The sequence below is a fragment of the Chlamydotis macqueenii genome, chromosome 20 (assembly GCF_036417535.1).
Source record: "Chlamydotis macqueenii isolate bChlMac1 chromosome 20, bChlMac1.mat, whole genome shotgun sequence".
Lineage (NCBI taxonomy): Eukaryota > Metazoa > Chordata > Aves > Otidiformes > Otididae > Chlamydotis > Chlamydotis macqueenii.
This window is the reverse complement of record NC_141575.1, coordinates 4,441,786-4,459,467: the sequence shown is the minus strand read 5'-3', so window position 1 is coordinate 4,459,467 and position 17,682 is coordinate 4,441,786. Positions and strand designations below refer to the sequence as shown.

The window sequence follows — 17,682 nt, the reverse complement described above, 5'->3', positions numbered from 1 at the left end:
CCCAGGGGACACCGGGATCGACCATGGGCAACAGAGAATAGCCAGGGCTGCAGCAGGAAAGTCTTAAGGAAGAAAAAATAATAATAATAATAATTTAAAAAAAAAAAAAAATCCTGGTTTACCGGGACTTGCAACAACAAGTTCTGTTGTCCTCGATAGAGCTGAGTTTGCTTGAGAAAACTTGGGAAGGGAATGAAAACTCATGCTGCAGAGCAGAGGAGGACCTTTGCGCAGTACCCCTGCTTCTGTCCGCTACACAACCCTCCCACCTAACCTGGAAGAATTTGGTGCCAGGCACCATGAGAAATGGGGTAACGGACTTGCGGGGCCGTGCGTCGGGTCTGCAGTGGAAACTCCGGGCATCCTGGCCGTAAAATAAAGGCTCCTTGTTCAGAGACAGCCACGGACGGGCAAGGAGCACGGTGGTAACTCCTCACTGCGCCTGCTGACAGCCCTCCAGACAGATGGAGGACAAGATGAGAAAGAGTAAAAAATTTTTTTCAAATCCCCTCTCCTTAGCTGATGGACAATGCTACACAACGAAGATCTTGCCTTTGTCCTGACACACAACCCTGTAGAACGACGCACAGACGAAAACCCCGGGACAAGGGTATTATCACATCACTGTGGAACCTGTGCTCCCAAGTGAGATCAAACGGCAGCGCTGCCGAAGGCTGCCTGCGCAGCTCCGCTCTCCAACAAGGCAGGTGAACAAAGGCATTTCTCACCTCCTCGTTTCTGAGAGGGGAAAAATCAGACGTAGGAAACCAAGGGATTTGCCCAGGGCCATGTACAGTACCTGGGGCAGAGCCATGTCTTTAATTAAAGAGAGAAAATGTGCCTTTTTCTAGGAGGCACAAACAAGACTCTTATTGAGGGAGGCTGTTACACACGGTACAGAACATATAAATGCACAAAAAACCCCAGTGCAGTGGTGGTGGTCCCTGCAACCATGCGCTTCTTGAATTACAGTGGGGAAACATCATCTGTTCTGCTTGCACAGGCAGCCTTCTGCAAGAGAAATCCATTTTTGCTATCATTTTAGACCACGGCCTGCTAGGAGGTAAGTCAGTGACGCACCGTGCAGGAGGGGACACTGGTTTCTGCAGGACTGCTGAGACCTGCAGCTGGGACCAGGAGGAGCAAAGACGCAGCACGGGCTGTAGCTACAGCTGCCACAGATTAAGCCCAGCCTTAGCAGGGTTCTGCAAACAAAACATTGCATTCAAGATCATTTTTTGCCATGTTTTGCTGCTTGTAGCTTGTTCCTTGGAAGAAACACCCTGTCATCTCAACATAGCTCTCCTGATAGTTACCTGATTTACCCTGCAAAACAGGGTTTCTCTGGCGAGGTTCATGTACCCAGGAATTAGTTTTTCACTGAATAGCATACAAGATTGATTTTTATTTTTCTACCCTACATGCCATGAAACTTACTTAAGGACGAGTAACAGTCTTGACAATTTATTTCATTCTTAATTTGTGTGCTCCTGACTCTCGGACCCCAAAACAGGGGCTGGAGCAGAGCCACATTCACGCTATGGGGCTGAAGACCACCCAACCCGTGTACCATCCGAATCACACTGTCTTTACCATGTTTTTCAGCGCCGTGCCTAAGCCAACAAGACTTTTCCCATTTATTTCAATGGCAGCATCTTCTCTGAGGGAGGGAAGGGGAGGGACCCCAGTCATCAGCAGGAACCCCAGTGAGCTGAGGGGCAGCGTGGCTGACACGAGCCATGCCTTCGGGGAGCCAGAGCTGCTGCTGGTTCCCACAGATTAAATTAATTCATCGGAGATACTAGTTTCTGTCGTTGAGGCTTTTGTGATGGTGTAGCAAGAAATCATCTAATTAAGAGGGGAAAAAAAAAGCCCAGCAATGGACAAAGCGAGGGCTCTCTGACTGCAGGGGACAGTGGTGACGGCAGGGGACACCTCACCCTGGAGGGGTACCTTCCAGCTAACGGAGTGACAGCATTTTCTCTTCCTGCAGAGCTGGCGACGGGGAGGAGAAGCAGGATTAATAGGCTGGAAAACAGAGTTAGAAGCAAAGGCTCACTAAGCTCTGTGCTATTCTTGTGTAATTATGGTGCCAAAGGCTTCCAAGAGAAGGGGTTTTAGTGGGCATCATAAGCGCTGGTTGTAAAATGAATGAGAAAAAGCCACACATCCACAAGAAGAACAAACAGCAAAGCCTCCCCATCCCTAGATCCCAGCTATCGCCCATCCCTGGCAGCGGGAGACCTCGGCAGAAACAACGGTGATTGAGCCAAAGCCTTCCCTGAGGACACAGCCAGCTCGCTCATCCTCTGAGCTGACACCAGGACCCAGGGAAGGGCTCTGCCAGGGCTGACACATCCCAACCTCCTCCAGCGATGCCCAGAGATGCGAACCCAGCCCTTGCAAAGCTTGTGCACGTGGGTTCCCCCATCGCTCCCTGCCTCCTAAACGCCTTGGATGCTCTTTTCCCTTAAAATAATCATCACTGCAGGCTCCTCCAGCACTCAGGGCTATCTGTAATAACAAATAGTCCCTAACTTACAGCAGGTCTTTATTCCTCCATGTGCTTTCTAAACCTTCGCCCCCCGATTCTCCCCGCCAGTCCCGGTGGGATCTGTCAGATTCCTGTTAAACAGATGGGAAGTCTCTGAGTTTGTTTCACACATGAAAAAGCGGTTCCCCTCCAGGAGTATCCCTGCAGTCAAGGCAACGAAAATAAGCTTAAACAGTGAAAAATCGTGGTGTGGGGTGGTGGGCATGGGTTAGAAGTAACGCCAGGGCCCCCATCCAGCCCGCGTCCCCACACCCCCGCTGTGGCCGCAGACCAGTGCCGTGCTACAGCCTGACCAGAATAGCAGCAAGACACACTCCACAGAGAAAAGCAAACCTGTTGGATAGCTGGGGGGAAAAAAAAAAAAAACCAAAACACAACTCCCCCCCAAAAAAAGGAGGAAAGGTACTTTAGGCTGAGAACTGTTCCCAGTTGTATTTCTAGTCCTAATGAGAAGACGTTGCCAGATTAATAATAAAAACGCACATGAACAAGAAAACCAATTGCAAACCAATTTTGCAGGGAACTGAACAAAGACTGGGATAACAGCCCTGCTTAATAGGGTTGTCTGCTGTTTTTAATTCCTTCTCCACTGCTCCTTCAATCAGCAGAGGAGGAGCTCCGGCAGCAGGGCAGCCCACCCAGGGTGCCAGGGCCAGGTTATTTATTAACCCTCATTACCCACTCAGCACTGATGCGCCTTTGTCAGAGCCAGGAAGAAATTTCCCAGCTGTTAGTGACTGAAAGGCCACCTGGGCACTTCTGCACAGACCAGGGAGCGGGGCAGGTGACGGTGGGGACAGCGGGGTGACACCAGAGCTTGGCGGGCAGGGCATTGCTGGCTTTCCTGGGACCCTGCTCCTCAGCTGCACAGCCCCTGCAAAGAGCAAAACCTCCAGCAAGAGGCATTAAAACCCACCCTGCCAGCCCCCACAGCACGCATACTGCACACAACTCATTACATTTTCACTTATTTTCTTCATAAACTATTCCTGAGCGAGCTGGTAAGGTGCTTTTACAAGTACCCTGTCTACATCCCAAAGCCATCCTTGGTGTCTGTTTAATCCTAATATATCCAACCACATTAATGCTTCTGAGAGTCTGATGTGATTAAATATGGACATGGAGAGACAGAAACATTATTTAAAGCATCATATTGAAAGGATCTTACCTGATTCCTTTGGTTTGAGCAATGCTGTGGAAGGAGAGTCTGGATACTGCAGAGATCACCTGGAAACGAGAGAAAGATGCTGATGTGCTTACTGAAGACAGAGGAAGGTTTGGTGGGAGCTCAAGCACTCACAGTCTGATATTTGGACCTGAACACCCACTGAAATGGACGTGCTCCAGTTCTCCTATCATAGAATCATAGAATGGTTTGGGTGGGAAGGGACCTTCAAAGCCCAGCCAGTCCAACCCCCCTGCACGGAGCAGGGACATCTCCAACCGGATCAGGTTGCTCAGAGCCCCGTCCAACCTGGCCTGGAATGTTTCCAGGGACGGGGCATCCACCGTCTCTCTGGTGAACCTGGGCCAGTGCTCCACCACCCTCAGGGTAAATCAACACCACAGTACGTCACCATCAGAGCTTGGAGGGCACTACCAGTGCAAACACTGCGTTTGGCTTTACAACTGAGTATAAAAGACATTTAACCCTCAACTACAGAGATATCCATTCAACAGCATCATCTGAGGAAACTCCATTCCGCCACTCATAATACATCCAGATCCGCTCCAAGAGGTTTTATGCAGCACTGAAAACTATTGAAAAAAAAAACCTTCTTACTTTGTTTTTTATTACAAAAGGTTTATAACCCCTTTCGTCTCTGCTCACACAAAATGATCTTATTGAGGCAAACTCGCCAAGACTGAATGGTTTTGACTTCTTGCATTTCAATAAAGATGCATCACCAGTTTGTCAGAGGTGAGTGCAGACCATCGCCCTTTTCTGGCAGAAAAGAGCCAGAAGTGATTCAACAATGAAGTATTTTCATCAGCATCACAATCAGGAACAGTAAAGCCACCAGCTTTTTCGGAAAACTCCCATTTTTGATAGAAGTTTTAATTGCTAAGCAGAATTTTCAATGAAGATAAACAAAGAATGGTTTTAGTCCCTTATAGATATAAACCATGTTTTACTCCTGCTCATAATCACCATTTCAAAGCTAGATTGAAAAAACAAACCTATTATTTTTGGACTGGTTTCCCATCCTCTGGAATGAACAGAGATGCCTGCGTCCAGGACACAGATAAAGGGCTCCTTGAGTGGTCCCTGCTCTCCAGGGCCCCCAGCCCCCGGCTCTCCTCCAGACAAACCCCAATGCTGAGGGGGCTGTTCCTGCCTGGAGCTGCACCCAAACCCAGCCCTGAGGCATCTGTTAGCGCTGCTTTCTTTGGGAATCACCCACTGAGGGATGCTTCCCCGGCTTGCTAAGCCAGCTTCAGATCAGTCCCCCAGGAGCTCGTGCCTGACTTCTCTCGCAAGACTGCTGTCAGTACTCAAAGCCTTCCTCCCTCCCATGGTGTTATCCCGGAACAGAGTCACATCACAGATCCTCACGCAAATCACCCCCGTTGGCCATCCATTCTGGGGAGGTGTTAAGCAAGCCTGGCTCTCGGAGTCCCCCTCACACCCCTGTCCCTGGCCGGTCTCTCATTTGCTCTGGCTTTGAAAAGCATCAAGAAGAGACGTGGCTTCTGGTCATGTCACACTTCAATGAGCAAATCTGCTCCGGAGAAACCCTGAGGGGCTGAGCCCCCTTGGAAGCAGAAGGCAGCCCTGCCTGCCAGCTCCATGAGAACCGTGTCCCTCTCAGTGCTCTGAAGTGCATTTCAATCTGCATTTTTAAAGGAGGTTGCCTTTGCCTTTAGAAATGACATGAGTAGCAACGGGAGAAAGCAGGTTAAAACATAACCAGGGGTCAAAGACATCAGGTCTTACCCCTCAAATTGTCAGCAACTCAAAAGACCACTCTGGGCACGTTATCGCATCTCTCTGTGTCGCAGTTTCCTTCCTCTAAAATTCTCCCTGCTTTGGGAGTGGAGGTGGGACAGAATTCATCAGCATCCAGGAAAGGCTCCAGTGCTCATCAGGGCAGAGCATCGCTGTCGGCCAGTGGTACCCGCAAAGGCTGAGCCCAAGCGGGGTGCGGAGGCTGGAGAGGCCACTGGCACCCCCAGCCCCACTCCACAGGGCTTAAAATAGTCCCAGGGAAGTCCTAGACTGACTGAATGAGTCTCTTCTGCCATCTATTATTAGACTTCTAAAGTACAAAAATCAGTTTATGAATCAAACGGTTACACCGCAGGGTTTGACTTCCAGGGAAATGTAAGAGAAAAGCGCACTGTTCTCTACGCCAACAATTTTTGCTTTGTTCTTTTCTGAAAAGCCCCAAGTGCTGAACATCCTGGCACATCAAAGCCCGGGCCCCGGTTCCAGCGACAAGTCAGCACGTGCAGACGCGCTTCAGCTCCCCAGTGAATGCTCAGGTACATCAGCAAAGCGACCCACTTCCAGGGATGGGGTACAAAGAGCCTCCATGGAGCCTGACATCTCCAAAAACAGGACTGAACAGTAACTGTCCCAGTATCAGGGAGTATTTTTCCAACAGCCACTGTCGCTAAGGTGGTCGCCAAGAGCGAGAGAAGCCAAGCGCGACCCCAGCTCCTGATCTCCAGCCCGCCAGCCCCCAGCCAGCAAAGTGCTTAAGCACGCGTTTCAGGATAAGTAATCCTCTCCGTTTCAACAGGATTAAACAACATTCTTAAAAGTAAGTCAATCCTGAAGTGTTTGCTAAACTGTGTCTCATTTTTCCCCATGAAGCAGTCTCTTATTTGCAGAGCAAGCCGGTGATACTTCCTGCCACTCCCGGCTATCAGGTTCTGCGGGGCCGGGCAGGATCCGCGTGGTTCCGCACCCACGCAGCGGTTGGCACGGATCTCATCTGAGGCTTTTCGTTGCTTCCGCAACACAAGGACATATTAATACAGCTAATACAGACATGACACTAAGTGGAATTATAGTTCATCAGTTATGGATACTTCCTTTTTTTTTTTTTTTATGGCAGCCTGGAAATGAAGATTCTTTGTTTCCCAAGGCAGATAGTATAACAAAAAAAAAAGGATTTCTTGCCATGGAGTATCACTTCCCTTTGGATTTGTGCTGATTATTTCATAAGCTTAGACCTTTGGGTTTCCCCTCTTCTTTCTCCCTCTGACTCGCTGCTCAAAACAGGGAAGCTGGTAGAACCAAGGCTGCTGCATTCTGGAAGCGCTCCTGGAACACACTGGGAGCCAGGAGCACAGTGTCCATATTCCCTCAGCCCTCAAACCACACCTGAAAACGCTACAGCAATCAAAACGACATTGCACCCAAGTGCCACGCCACCACCCCAGCTGGGGTAGGGCCAGGGGCTCTCCCGGCTCCATCCTGGGGCAGAGCATCCTGCTCAGCACTGGCAGGCGAGAGGGTCTGCAACGCCATTTGAACACCGGGAAACCCACACTTCCATCTGTGCCTTTGTCTTCCAGGAGAAAGAGGGCTGTAGGCTTGAACAACGGGGGCTTACGCAGATTATTCTTACTTCTTCACCCATTTCTCAGTGCTATTTCCTCCAAGAAAACTGCATTCAGCACGCAAACGCTGCCATAAAAGCTGTATACAACACCCCGCTGACAATAAGGCGTCAGGAACGGAGCCGTAACGGTACGCGGCGCATGCGACGCGCAGACAGACTCTCCCTACAGCCGACCCGCAAAGGGTTAGCGTGAAACTTCTGGTGCTTTCCCCGTGAAAGGTGAGGGATGCCCTTCGCATTCCCGACGTTCCAGTTTGCCTTGTATTTTTAGACGTTAGCTAAATCCAACCACCCAGCTGAGCATTTACCGGCCGGCACGCCGCACGGGATGGGATCACAGCTGCGAATCCACAGAACTGGAAACGGAGCATGAGGGCCACGCACGTGGTTTCAGAGGCTGGCCATCAGAGGTCTCGTGGGGACCCTGATTTTAAAAGGCACCAAGTTCTACACTTCACGGGGAAAAAGAAAGAAAAGGAAAAAAAAAAAAAATCAAGTCTCAAACTGTGTTCCTCACATTCACTGGTCACTTGGCAAGAAATCTGAGTAAAGAAATTGGATTTTTTTTTAAGAGAAAAAAACCAAAAAACAAGACCCCCCACAGCACCACCATAAGAAATTCACTACTTTTCTTCTTCCTTACCACCTACACTTTCTTCTAGGAATCACGGATTTAAAAATAAACTAAAGCAAAACAAAAAATAAATCATTATGCTTACTGCTCTTCTGTTTCCTCCAGTATTGTTTATTGCTGATGGTATCTCTGTGCATCTAGAGAGCTCCTAAATAAACTATCCCCTCATTTGAAATAACAAACTGAGCCAGCCAGGCTGGAGAACACCACGTTGCGTAGGAGGAACCCCCAGCTCTCCGCGCTCCGCCAGCGTCCCTGCAGAGCCCGAGCAGCCGCAGGGGCGACAGCCAGGCGGGCAGCCCGTGCCCAGCCCCAGCACGGTTCTGCGTTCCCAGAAAGAATGAATATTTGCTTCTAGGCAAATCAGGAGCTTTGCACAGCGGCGATAAATCTGGGCAGAGACCTCGATGTTGCCACCTCTGCACGTACCCTTCTGAGGGGGGAAGCGGCGGCAGAGCCTGGAATTACACAGAGAAATTTTTGTCCCTAAACTCGTGAAGGGCAGAAGAAATCCTCAGGCCAAACTTCCCCAGCCTCTGCATGGGTAGAAACCTTACCCCAAATTCAGAGACAAGCTGGTTAAACTATTTCCGAGTTGGATGATGGCATCCAATAGTACAAACACTGATGTGACGAGTCCCAGGGACAAGGCTGCTAAAATAAAAGCAGCCATGACAGCAAGCAGGATCTGACCCAGCTGCCTGCAGCTTGCGGTGCTGCAGAACCCTGTATCTTCTCCCACCGTTGCGGTGAGGCCGCCGGTCAGCTCGTGTTTGCTGCTCCTCACCTGCTGAGGAGCATCCCTGCCCACCTGCAGCATCTCCCAGCGCTTTCCACCCGGCTGCACGTGACCAGGATCTGATATTTGCAAACCAAAGTGTCATCAGTGGTTTCCAGCCTCTCGTTTCCTCCGTTTGCGTGTGCCTCTCCCACGATTCCTACCTCAGCTAGACCAGCCCTGGAAAGTCAGCGCAGCCAAGTATTCATGCTCCATGGGTGCTATCGCCTCATGCATGAACCTGCAAGACCTTACAGCACGCATGCAGTGGGCACAGCAAACATCAAACCTGCCACTGCCTTCCAGCCCTCTCGCCGGACACCGCGCAGCCGGGGCTGCTGCCACTTGGGCATCCTGCAGATGGGAATTCCTTAAATCAACATCTCCTGATACACCCGGTACCCAAGCAGAGCATCATGGCTACGGCAGGAGGAACTCTGGCTGCCATGCATTATTTCTTTAGGATGCCAAGGGCGGGCAGAGCCCCATTAAGGGATCAAATCCATTTGATTTTCCTACACCCAGGGCTCTCTCTGCTCAGTTGGACCTCATTCACTCAGCTGGCTGCTGAGGACAAGGGCTATTAAATAATAATCCATTTGGACAACTGGCTTGAGCCTTTCTAGTGCCTGCCTGAATGGTTTCCCCTGTGGCTCCTCTCTGCCCACCCAGGGATGCCACGGCTTCGCCTCCCATTCCCACCTGAGCCAGGCAGCAAGGAAACGTGCTGGGGAAGAGAGGTGTTTGCTGGCATGCAGCATTTGGAGAGGCACCAGCCGAGTGGATTTCGGCTGATACATATTTGATAAGGATTTTAAATCAAAGCCAGGGAAGTTCTCCCATGGTGGCACGTCCAGGCTTCTTTCCCTGTACCGCACTACAAGGGCCACACAACAGATGGGGAACTCCCTGATGGAGGTATCTCCAACAAATACCCATTCCAGGGATCCTTGACTGCCACTCCCTTTTGATTTACTGAAATATCAGCAACTTGTGACATCACTAAGAAGCTGCTGATGAGCTTCAGAGCACCCATCAGATCACAGAAGATGGAAGAACCAGAAATGCTAGACAAATAACCGGCTATGCTAGGACCACGCGCCTCACCGGGGCTGGGCTGGACTTCCAATCTGCAAACTGGATGCAGGAAAATCAGGTACAAACTGGATTTTTCTTCTGAAATTCAGCAAGGGAGGCTGGACATACACACTCCATCCTTTCTAAAGGGATGCTTGGTCATGGAAGCAGTAAAGGGTTAAAATAATCTCAAGTGAACATCTGACACAGATTGTCCCCGAGACCTCTTAGCCACAGCTCAGAGCGCCGTGTCAGCCTGCATTACGGTTACTGCTGCGTTACTGGGACGAGCGATTACACCTCTCAAGATAATGAGGTTAAGCCCTCTAACGAGGGCCCATCATCAGAGACGTGCTTTCCAGGCAAAAGCATCTTCACAAAAACCAAAAACCCCTCTCAGAAACCACGAGGAACACACCCCAAAGTTTTGCATTATTTCCTTACAAAGCTGGGGAGGAAGTGACTCCTGCTTCACAGGAGCGTTTACCAAAGAAAAGCTGGAGTACCTAGCACATTTTTTAAACGCTAAAAAGGCCAAAGACACATTCCCAGCCAGCCCAGCGGTCCAGGCAGCATGCTGATACCAGCAGCATTTCCCATACCCACAGCTCTGCTCCCTGGGACCCCGGCATGGAGCAGGGATGAGCCTCGCCACACCGGGAACGTGGCAAGGAGGCAACCTGGAGCATCCGTGTCCCAAACCAGAAATCCTTTGCTACTGCTGGGAAGCATCACTTGCCGTAACTGCAAACGCAATGAAAGCCCAAAGCTCCCAGAGCATCGCGAAGCCCGTCAGCTGTGACACGTTGCTCTGAGCACCGCTGCCGTTACACTGTATGTGTTTGGCTGGTCTTTGCAAAACAAGATTATTGAACCCAGGGTTACTTTGCATTAAACCCATGATTTGGCCACATGACATGTTGGGGGTGTAAATATTAAGTCACCGGCAAAGCCTCTGCTGATTTCCAGTGGGAATAGGAGGTGTATCACTTTAACAGGTTTATTTTGAGCTCTTTGGGGCTGGCATAACGCCTGCTACCACGTAGCCTGACAGCAGCGGGCAGTTATTGCCAAACCAGCAATGTCCCCTGACAAAGAGAAGAAAAGAGTAACTCGGATGGATTTACAGCTACTGGTAGAAAAGCTCTGCGCCGTACCACACCATCACAAGGTTCCCTGATGCACACATTTCCTCTCCCGTATTTGAGATGCCAGTCTGTCTTTTCCCATTACAGAGCAGCTGAGTATCGGGGGGAACGCTGTCATACATCTCTTGGGGACCCTAAACCCTGATGTCTGCGCGTGAGGAAGTACCCACGCTCCTCCATCCCCTCCGTGACACGGATGTCCCCATCCCACAGCAAACACGCTGAGCCAGGACCAGGGCAGAGCGGGGTTCCCTCGCCTCCCCGGGACACGGAGAGGGCAAGTGAGGGCAGAAGCGAAGCAAGCCAACACGGAGAAACGCCGAGAGCTGCAAACAAGCCCGACCGCGGTCTCGCTGTGCCGCTCCCCACACCGCCCACGACTCTCAAGCACAGAAATTAATGCCCTGAAACTACAGCGCTTTCTTTATGCTGCCAAGTTCCTTTAATACAACAGCAATAAATACTTATTCTCCTACTTAATGGCCTCTCTCCGACACGGATGCTGAGCTGCTGTCTCGTTCGGTTACTTTTACTATCACTATCTAACAGCCTGGCAATGGAAAGAGTGAGGAGCTGGCTTTGATGGGACTTTAAAAGCCTGGCAGGAGGGGACTCAAGCAGTTTTTCAAGTGAGCTAACACCAAAGCCAACAGACACGAAACGAGAAAGCGTCTGCTGCTGTGCCTCCAGCTGAACACAGGAATAGAGATTTCCTTTGATGGCCCCAAAACGTGCGAAGCAGCAAGCTCAGCAGCACCCAAGGGTGCTGACGAGAGCCCAGGGCACAGGGCGAGAGGACGGCGAGACTACGCTCAGCAAAGCCACTGGTTTGGGGCAAAATCAACAGCGTGGTAGGTGCCACCATGCCACATGGCACGGACACCCCGGGCTTGCAGGAAGCACAGACATGGAGCCAAGGCAAGGGCATGGCCGAGAGGAAGCTCTGGGTGAACTGAAACAACTGGTTTCTTGTAAATGGCGGGGATTCATGGGGCACGGATGAGCAGTGCCTGCAGCAAACACACCCAGCTGCCTGCGAGCCACCACGCGTGTCCCTCCTGCCCGGGGACAGCCATCCCCTGCTCCCGCCCCAAGGACGAGCCTACCCCATACAAGGGCTTGGAGAGACTCTGCAAGCATCTCTGTGCTGCCAGACAAGACAGAAAAAAAAAAACCAGAAGAGACAGTGAAATCCCATCTTTATGCACCAAGCAAGAGAGACCAGAGACTCGGTGGTACTGCAGACGTCCTGGCTAAGGATGGGTGGAATGATGAGCTTGCCCATGGCAGCGACTAAAAGAGGGTCCCCAGGACCCCTGGGAACTGCCGTGCACATCTAGTTCTCCAACGTCCAGCACTGCTTCTAAACAGAAAATAAAAATATCAAGTGCTTGGCAGGGGGTGCAGGGGTGAGCGGCCATGCAATCACACATCCTCCTCCTCCTGCAGAACGTCTCCCTGCGTTCCCTGGCTCAGCTTGGCCCCATCAATTTGCAAATAACAGGAAATACGACAACTGTTAAACACTAGCATGAGAAAAGAAGGAAAATGCAAAGCCTTGATATCTAGAAACTATTTATGGGGAAAGCTTGTTAGCACCTCTGAACGCTGATTTGGAAATAAGTCATTAGCCTGTGCCACAACCGCGGGGTTTAAGGTAACACCAGCCAATCTCACATTTCTGCACGATACGGAACGGCATTAATTAAATATCAAGCTAAACTACTTCAGCACCGGCACGCAGCAGTGCGTGAAACTGAAACCAAGGATCGAAGGGACACGCGATTAAACACCAGGCTGGCCGGGTGCTCCACCTCTACACAGCGCTCCACGTACGAGAGGCAGATCCTTCGTCGTCAAAGGTGGCAATCAAACACCTCTATGGGACAGAGCACAGGAGGGCCAGCCCAGACTGATTTTAACTCAGGAACTGTCCTGCCCGAGGGTTCAGAAGGTGGAGGAGAAGGATGCAACGTTTTGCACACGTTGGCCTAGACACTTTGGTTTTATTCGCATACTCACACGTCTCTCTGACTCACAGGGCCTCTGGAGAGCTGTCCCCATACCTCCCTCCCTTGGGAAGCATTTCCCCCACGTCACCTCCACAGCTTTGCCCAGCACCGTGACCCCACGCAATCCCAGTGCATCCCAGCATACACCAGCTTTGCTGACCTGTGAAGCACAAGTCAGTCAAAATTTTGCCTTTGCTTTGAGCAACAACAGAATATATTTGGGCAAAGGGAGAGAGCAGGGAGAAGAAACTAAAAGCTTCATTTATATTGCAGCTGGGATTTCAGCAGGATCCTGACGGATGCCCAGAAACAGGGAGAATTCCCAGAAACGCCCGAGCACGGGGAGTCCGAGCTGAGGGCTGGCAGCCTTCCTCCAGGCCAAGAATATTACAAAACTGCCTTTTCAGAAAAAAAAAAAAGCAGCGTGTAACCGGAGAGGGTTCATTTGCATTGCTTTGTAATAGTTACAACAGCTGGCAATAAAAGCGTGTCCTTCTGGAAAGAAAGGTAACAAAGCCAGGCACCTCTGCTTTCCTGGAAGTCAGAGGTGGGGAAAAAAACCCACGAACTGGCTCAAGCAGGAGTTTGGTTCAGGTCCCCGGAGCAGAGGCTCAGGTAAGCGGCTGCGCAGCCCTCCTCATGCTGGGACGGGATGCGCGGTGTTGTACTCCTCAGGTGGCTGTCACGCAGACAAACGCCCGCCTTCCACTTTTGTCAGCGAGCACCCACGCGACATTACAGATGTTCTCACCACGCGCAGCTTCCCACCGATGCCTCTGGGACAGCACCACGGGTGGCAGCGGTGCGGGCGGACCTTGGGACACCAGACGATGCTCCTGTAACATTACGGTTATCACTGAGCAACAACACGGTGCCCAAACGAAAGCAGCATTCGGAAAGCACGGCTGTACCATCCTGCGTTGTATTTGAAGCCCCCCAAAGCAGCGGGGAGAAACGCAACCACGCTTCGAAAAAAATTGTGCCAAAAAGCAAGAGCAGGGAATGCAACCAAGTCCCAAGTCAGGCCTCAAGTGCTGAAGCAGTTTTGAAAGTAGTTTCCCACAGTTCACTCACTCCTTCCCTCTAAACCCTGCCTGCTTTTTTCCAGAAAAAGGATCCTTGTGTAACCCTCGCCGCTCGGAGAGCGGGAAAAGCCCTTCGGCTCTGAACGCAGCCGGCCGCCCTCCAGCCCGTACCGCAGGCTTGCGGTGCTCCGCAGGGAATCTGCTGCTAACGGGATGCCTTCCCTCCCTCCCTGCCGCCTTCTGCGGGGAGAAAGTGACAATCAGGCAGGAAAATTTTGAAGGAATTAGCTCAAGCGTGGGAAGACGCGGAACACGTAGGAGGACGCGGGTGCTAACAGCCCCGACCTCAGCTCCTGCAAACCGGCGGAGGCTCTGCCGAAAGCCAGCAAGCTGTGCTGGGTCACGCCTGCCAGGCACGTGGCCCTTCATGCTTCAAGAGGAGCGAGAACAGAGGAGGAACGGGGGAAAACAAAACCTTAAACACTAATTAGCTTAAAACGCTGGTAAATAGATTTACACAGGCGGTGGGCAGAGCCCTGACCGCAGCGGCTAATTGGGGCACGGGGGGCTGCAGGCTGAGCTCAGCTCGCATCGCCCCGCGCCGTCACGTGGGGCCGAGCCGCCACAAAGGCGCATTGTGCCAAGGTATTTGAGCACAGGGAAGAAAACGCCAGCGGAATCATTTCCACGCAAGGGAAGGAGAAATGTCGCCAGCTGATAGCAGCGTTCATCGTGCCTTTGTGTTTCCAGGTGGTCCAAACCCTGGCCCTGCTGCCCTGGATCTCTGCAGGCTTTGGAGATCCTAGAAAAGCAGCTCCATCTTGCCCCCAGGGCTTGGAGCCTACCTTGTGCTAAGCAAGGTGGTTATAATTATCACGTCTGCACTCTGCACAGATAAAATTATCAGGAAAATTCAGGGGAAAGGGTCCCGCAGCCGAATCCTGATTCCAGAGCACTGATGCGAGTGGATCGGATCGGATGACCAAGCCATCACGCTACAAAAGGCGGCTCCAGACAGAGAGGTGTTTGTCTCACACCTTGGGGAACACCAGGACAGGCTGAGCTTTGGCCAGAAACTAGCTCCTCCTGCTCAGCATTTGAATTCAGGCAGTTCTAGTTTAGTTTCCTCCCAAATTTGCAGAGCACTTGCTCCACAAACTCATCCCCTGCTTGTGCTTACGGGGTCAGGAACCTTCTCTGACCCCAGTTCTTAACTCACGTTGCCCAAAGTTGTGCGCCTAAACAAAATCCCTCATCTTGTGACTCAAAAAGAGCCACTCAAGCCTTTTAGGGGTGAAAAGCCCCCAGGAGAGGCAGCTTTTCCTACGGGGACTATTTGCACCCCGACTGCAAGCGTTGCTTAGCCCAGGCAGAGCACGGCAAACGAGCAGCACACCTTAATGCGTGGTGGTAGGAGATACAATGGGCACGTGGCTCTGCTAACAGCATGCCAACCGGAGTGTCCTCATGAGGTGTCCCCGCACCTGAAGTTTTGCTTTGGACTGGAGTTTTTCATTTTTGGAATTAAAGAGCTGCAAGCTAGGCAAACACACCATCAGCTCGGCCCCTTCATCAGCTCGGCATTGAGGTGCCCCAGTGACGTCCAAGCCAAGGGGACCGCAAAGACTCCCTCAGCCCCCGGGAGGGACTGCGGCTCCTTCTCCCACGAAAGCATCCCCCCCTCCCCCAGTATTGATCAGATTTGTCCAAACAGATGGAAAAAACAGCTAGTCTGATGCAAAACACGGATCTCCAAACCTGCTTCCAAGAAACTGGCTTAAGGCTGTATTAGGTTTAATCCCTTTTGATCAAGGCCTGGGATGCAGGCAGAAAATATCACAGATTTTCACATACCTTTAAGCCCCCATTTCTGCTCTGCTCTGGAATGGAGTTGGGCGATCAGAGAAAAACATATGGAGCACAAAAAGGGAGGTTTAGGAACAGCGTGCATGTGCCGGTGAATTTGGAAGCATCCACATGAAACCAATCCACTGGCACAATGGGAATTCACCTACTGAGGAGAGAGCTTGAAATTCTGCTTGGCTTATTTCCTTCGTCTTTATTCCAGCTGCTAAAGAAAAAAAAATGCAACAGTGGCAAAAAAAACCAAACCAAACCAAACAAAAAAAAACCCCAGAACAAAACAAAAACAACACTAGAGAAGATGCTAAAAAGCCAATTCTTTGCATTTTGCAGAGCCCCCTGACCTCGGCACGGCCACAGCACCCAGCCACGTGTTTCTCAGTGAGGTTTAAATCCCTTCCAGCCCCAGAGCAGCAGCTCAGACGGGAGATGCCCACCCCGGAGGCTGGATACGTAGGAGCCGTCACAAAGCCCATCTGCAGACCACGGACAGGTTTGTCCCTTCCTGACACATCGAAGGATTTCGGCTGACTGCAAGTTCATCGTCCCATTGAATAAAAATACAGGATCCTGCTCCAAGCTTGAGGCACCTGCAGATTAACGCTTCAGAGACCGCCGTGGTTCCAAGCCCCCGAAGGCAGCGGAAGCTTTTCCACTGATTTCTCAGGCTTTGAGCCCGGGATGCACCTTGCGGCTGCGCCGTGACCGCAACCGGGGGGGCTGCGCTCGGGCAGGGTCCCCGCACCACCCGCAAAGCGTCGGTCTCTGCCCCAGGGAGCTTCACGGACGCAAAGCCCCTCATAAAGCCCTTCCGCAGCAGCACGAGCAGCAGCTTAACCGTCACAAGCTGTTTGAGTTTTACAAATTGGTAGAAAACTCGTTTAAGCTCAAAGAAATTCCTGTAATACTAAAGTACACAAAAGAGGTAGGCAGCAACAGGAGTTTTTAAAGCATGCTGTAAAAGGCAGCTTTTTGCATTTGGTTGGGATTTGCTGCTTTGATTTGTTCCAAGCTTGAACTGCATGTTTGCAGGGATGCGGGACCTTTCCCACCAAAGCTGCTTTCTCCACAGCTGCACAGAGTCGGGCTTGTAACAAGAATCCCGTCTGGGCTGACAGACCCATGGGCTGCTCCGAGCGTTCCATGCAGGCACACATCCACCTGGATGAAACACCTTCATCTCTACAGATTTAAGTTTTTAAAACGGAGGGCAGGGAAAAAAGCCCAGAAGAGAAGGAAGCTGCAGAAGGACTTGATGTGCTGCAAAAATCCAGCTGATGACCTCCCGAGCCACGCGCACCGGGAACAGACAACCTGCCAGGTTCAGCCGCGGGTGCTGCTGCATCCCTTCCCGAGCACCTCGAAACACAAACCAACCTCACGCAGAAACACTCAGGAGAGAGGGAGAACGGTCGGAAGCGAAGCACAGGAAAGCAAGCATCAACTTGATTTCATTAACCCTAATCTTCTCCCGGCCTCCAGAGAGGAGGCAAGCACCTTGTAAACTTTGGGGTTTTATTCTTATTACAAGCTGGCTTGCCAAGCAAAATTCCCTAAAGCCACCCAAGTCTCAGCCGCGTCTGTGCCTGGGATCGGCACTAACACGCCTGTGAAACATCTTCAGCTCTCCAGCCGCTGGCAACACTTGGACTCTCAACCAAAGCCCATCGTGTTGCCAAGGGCTGCTCCACGACCCTAAAAACTGCTCTCCAAGCTGAGATACCTCTTGGCGCTACTGAGCTCCTGGCTTCATCGTAGATTATGCGTAAATACAAGGCCCTGGTCTCATACGGAACTAATAACCTTGGAAAAGATCACCTCAAGCACGCCACAACAGTTCAAGTGTGGGGCACGAGGAAGCCAAATTCTCCCTTTCTGCTCATGAAACACTCATTCAGGTTATGACTTGTTTTAAAACAAGAGCACCCAGCCCTTCCTCCTGAAAGCTCTGCCTTCACTGAGCTTGAAGAGCTCTCAAATCTCACAAATCCAGGTTCAGGCACATAAGCAAACAGGG

General features: G+C 51.3%; 1 protein-coding gene across 3 annotated transcripts in view; it reads right to left on the bottom strand.

Moving 5' to 3' along the window:
* Window positions 1–17,682, bottom strand: part of VAV2 (vav guanine nucleotide exchange factor 2) — a 136,919-nt gene that overhangs the window by 45,898 nt on the left and 73,339 nt on the right. For all 3 annotated transcript variants that reach the window (XM_086763806.1, XM_086763807.1, XM_086763808.1), the window contains exon 3: window positions 3,723–3,781. In XM_086763806.1, coding sequence (XP_086619932.1) covers window positions 3,723–3,781 — 59 coding nt within the window. The remainder of the gene's footprint in view (window positions 1–3,722; window positions 3,782–17,682) is intronic.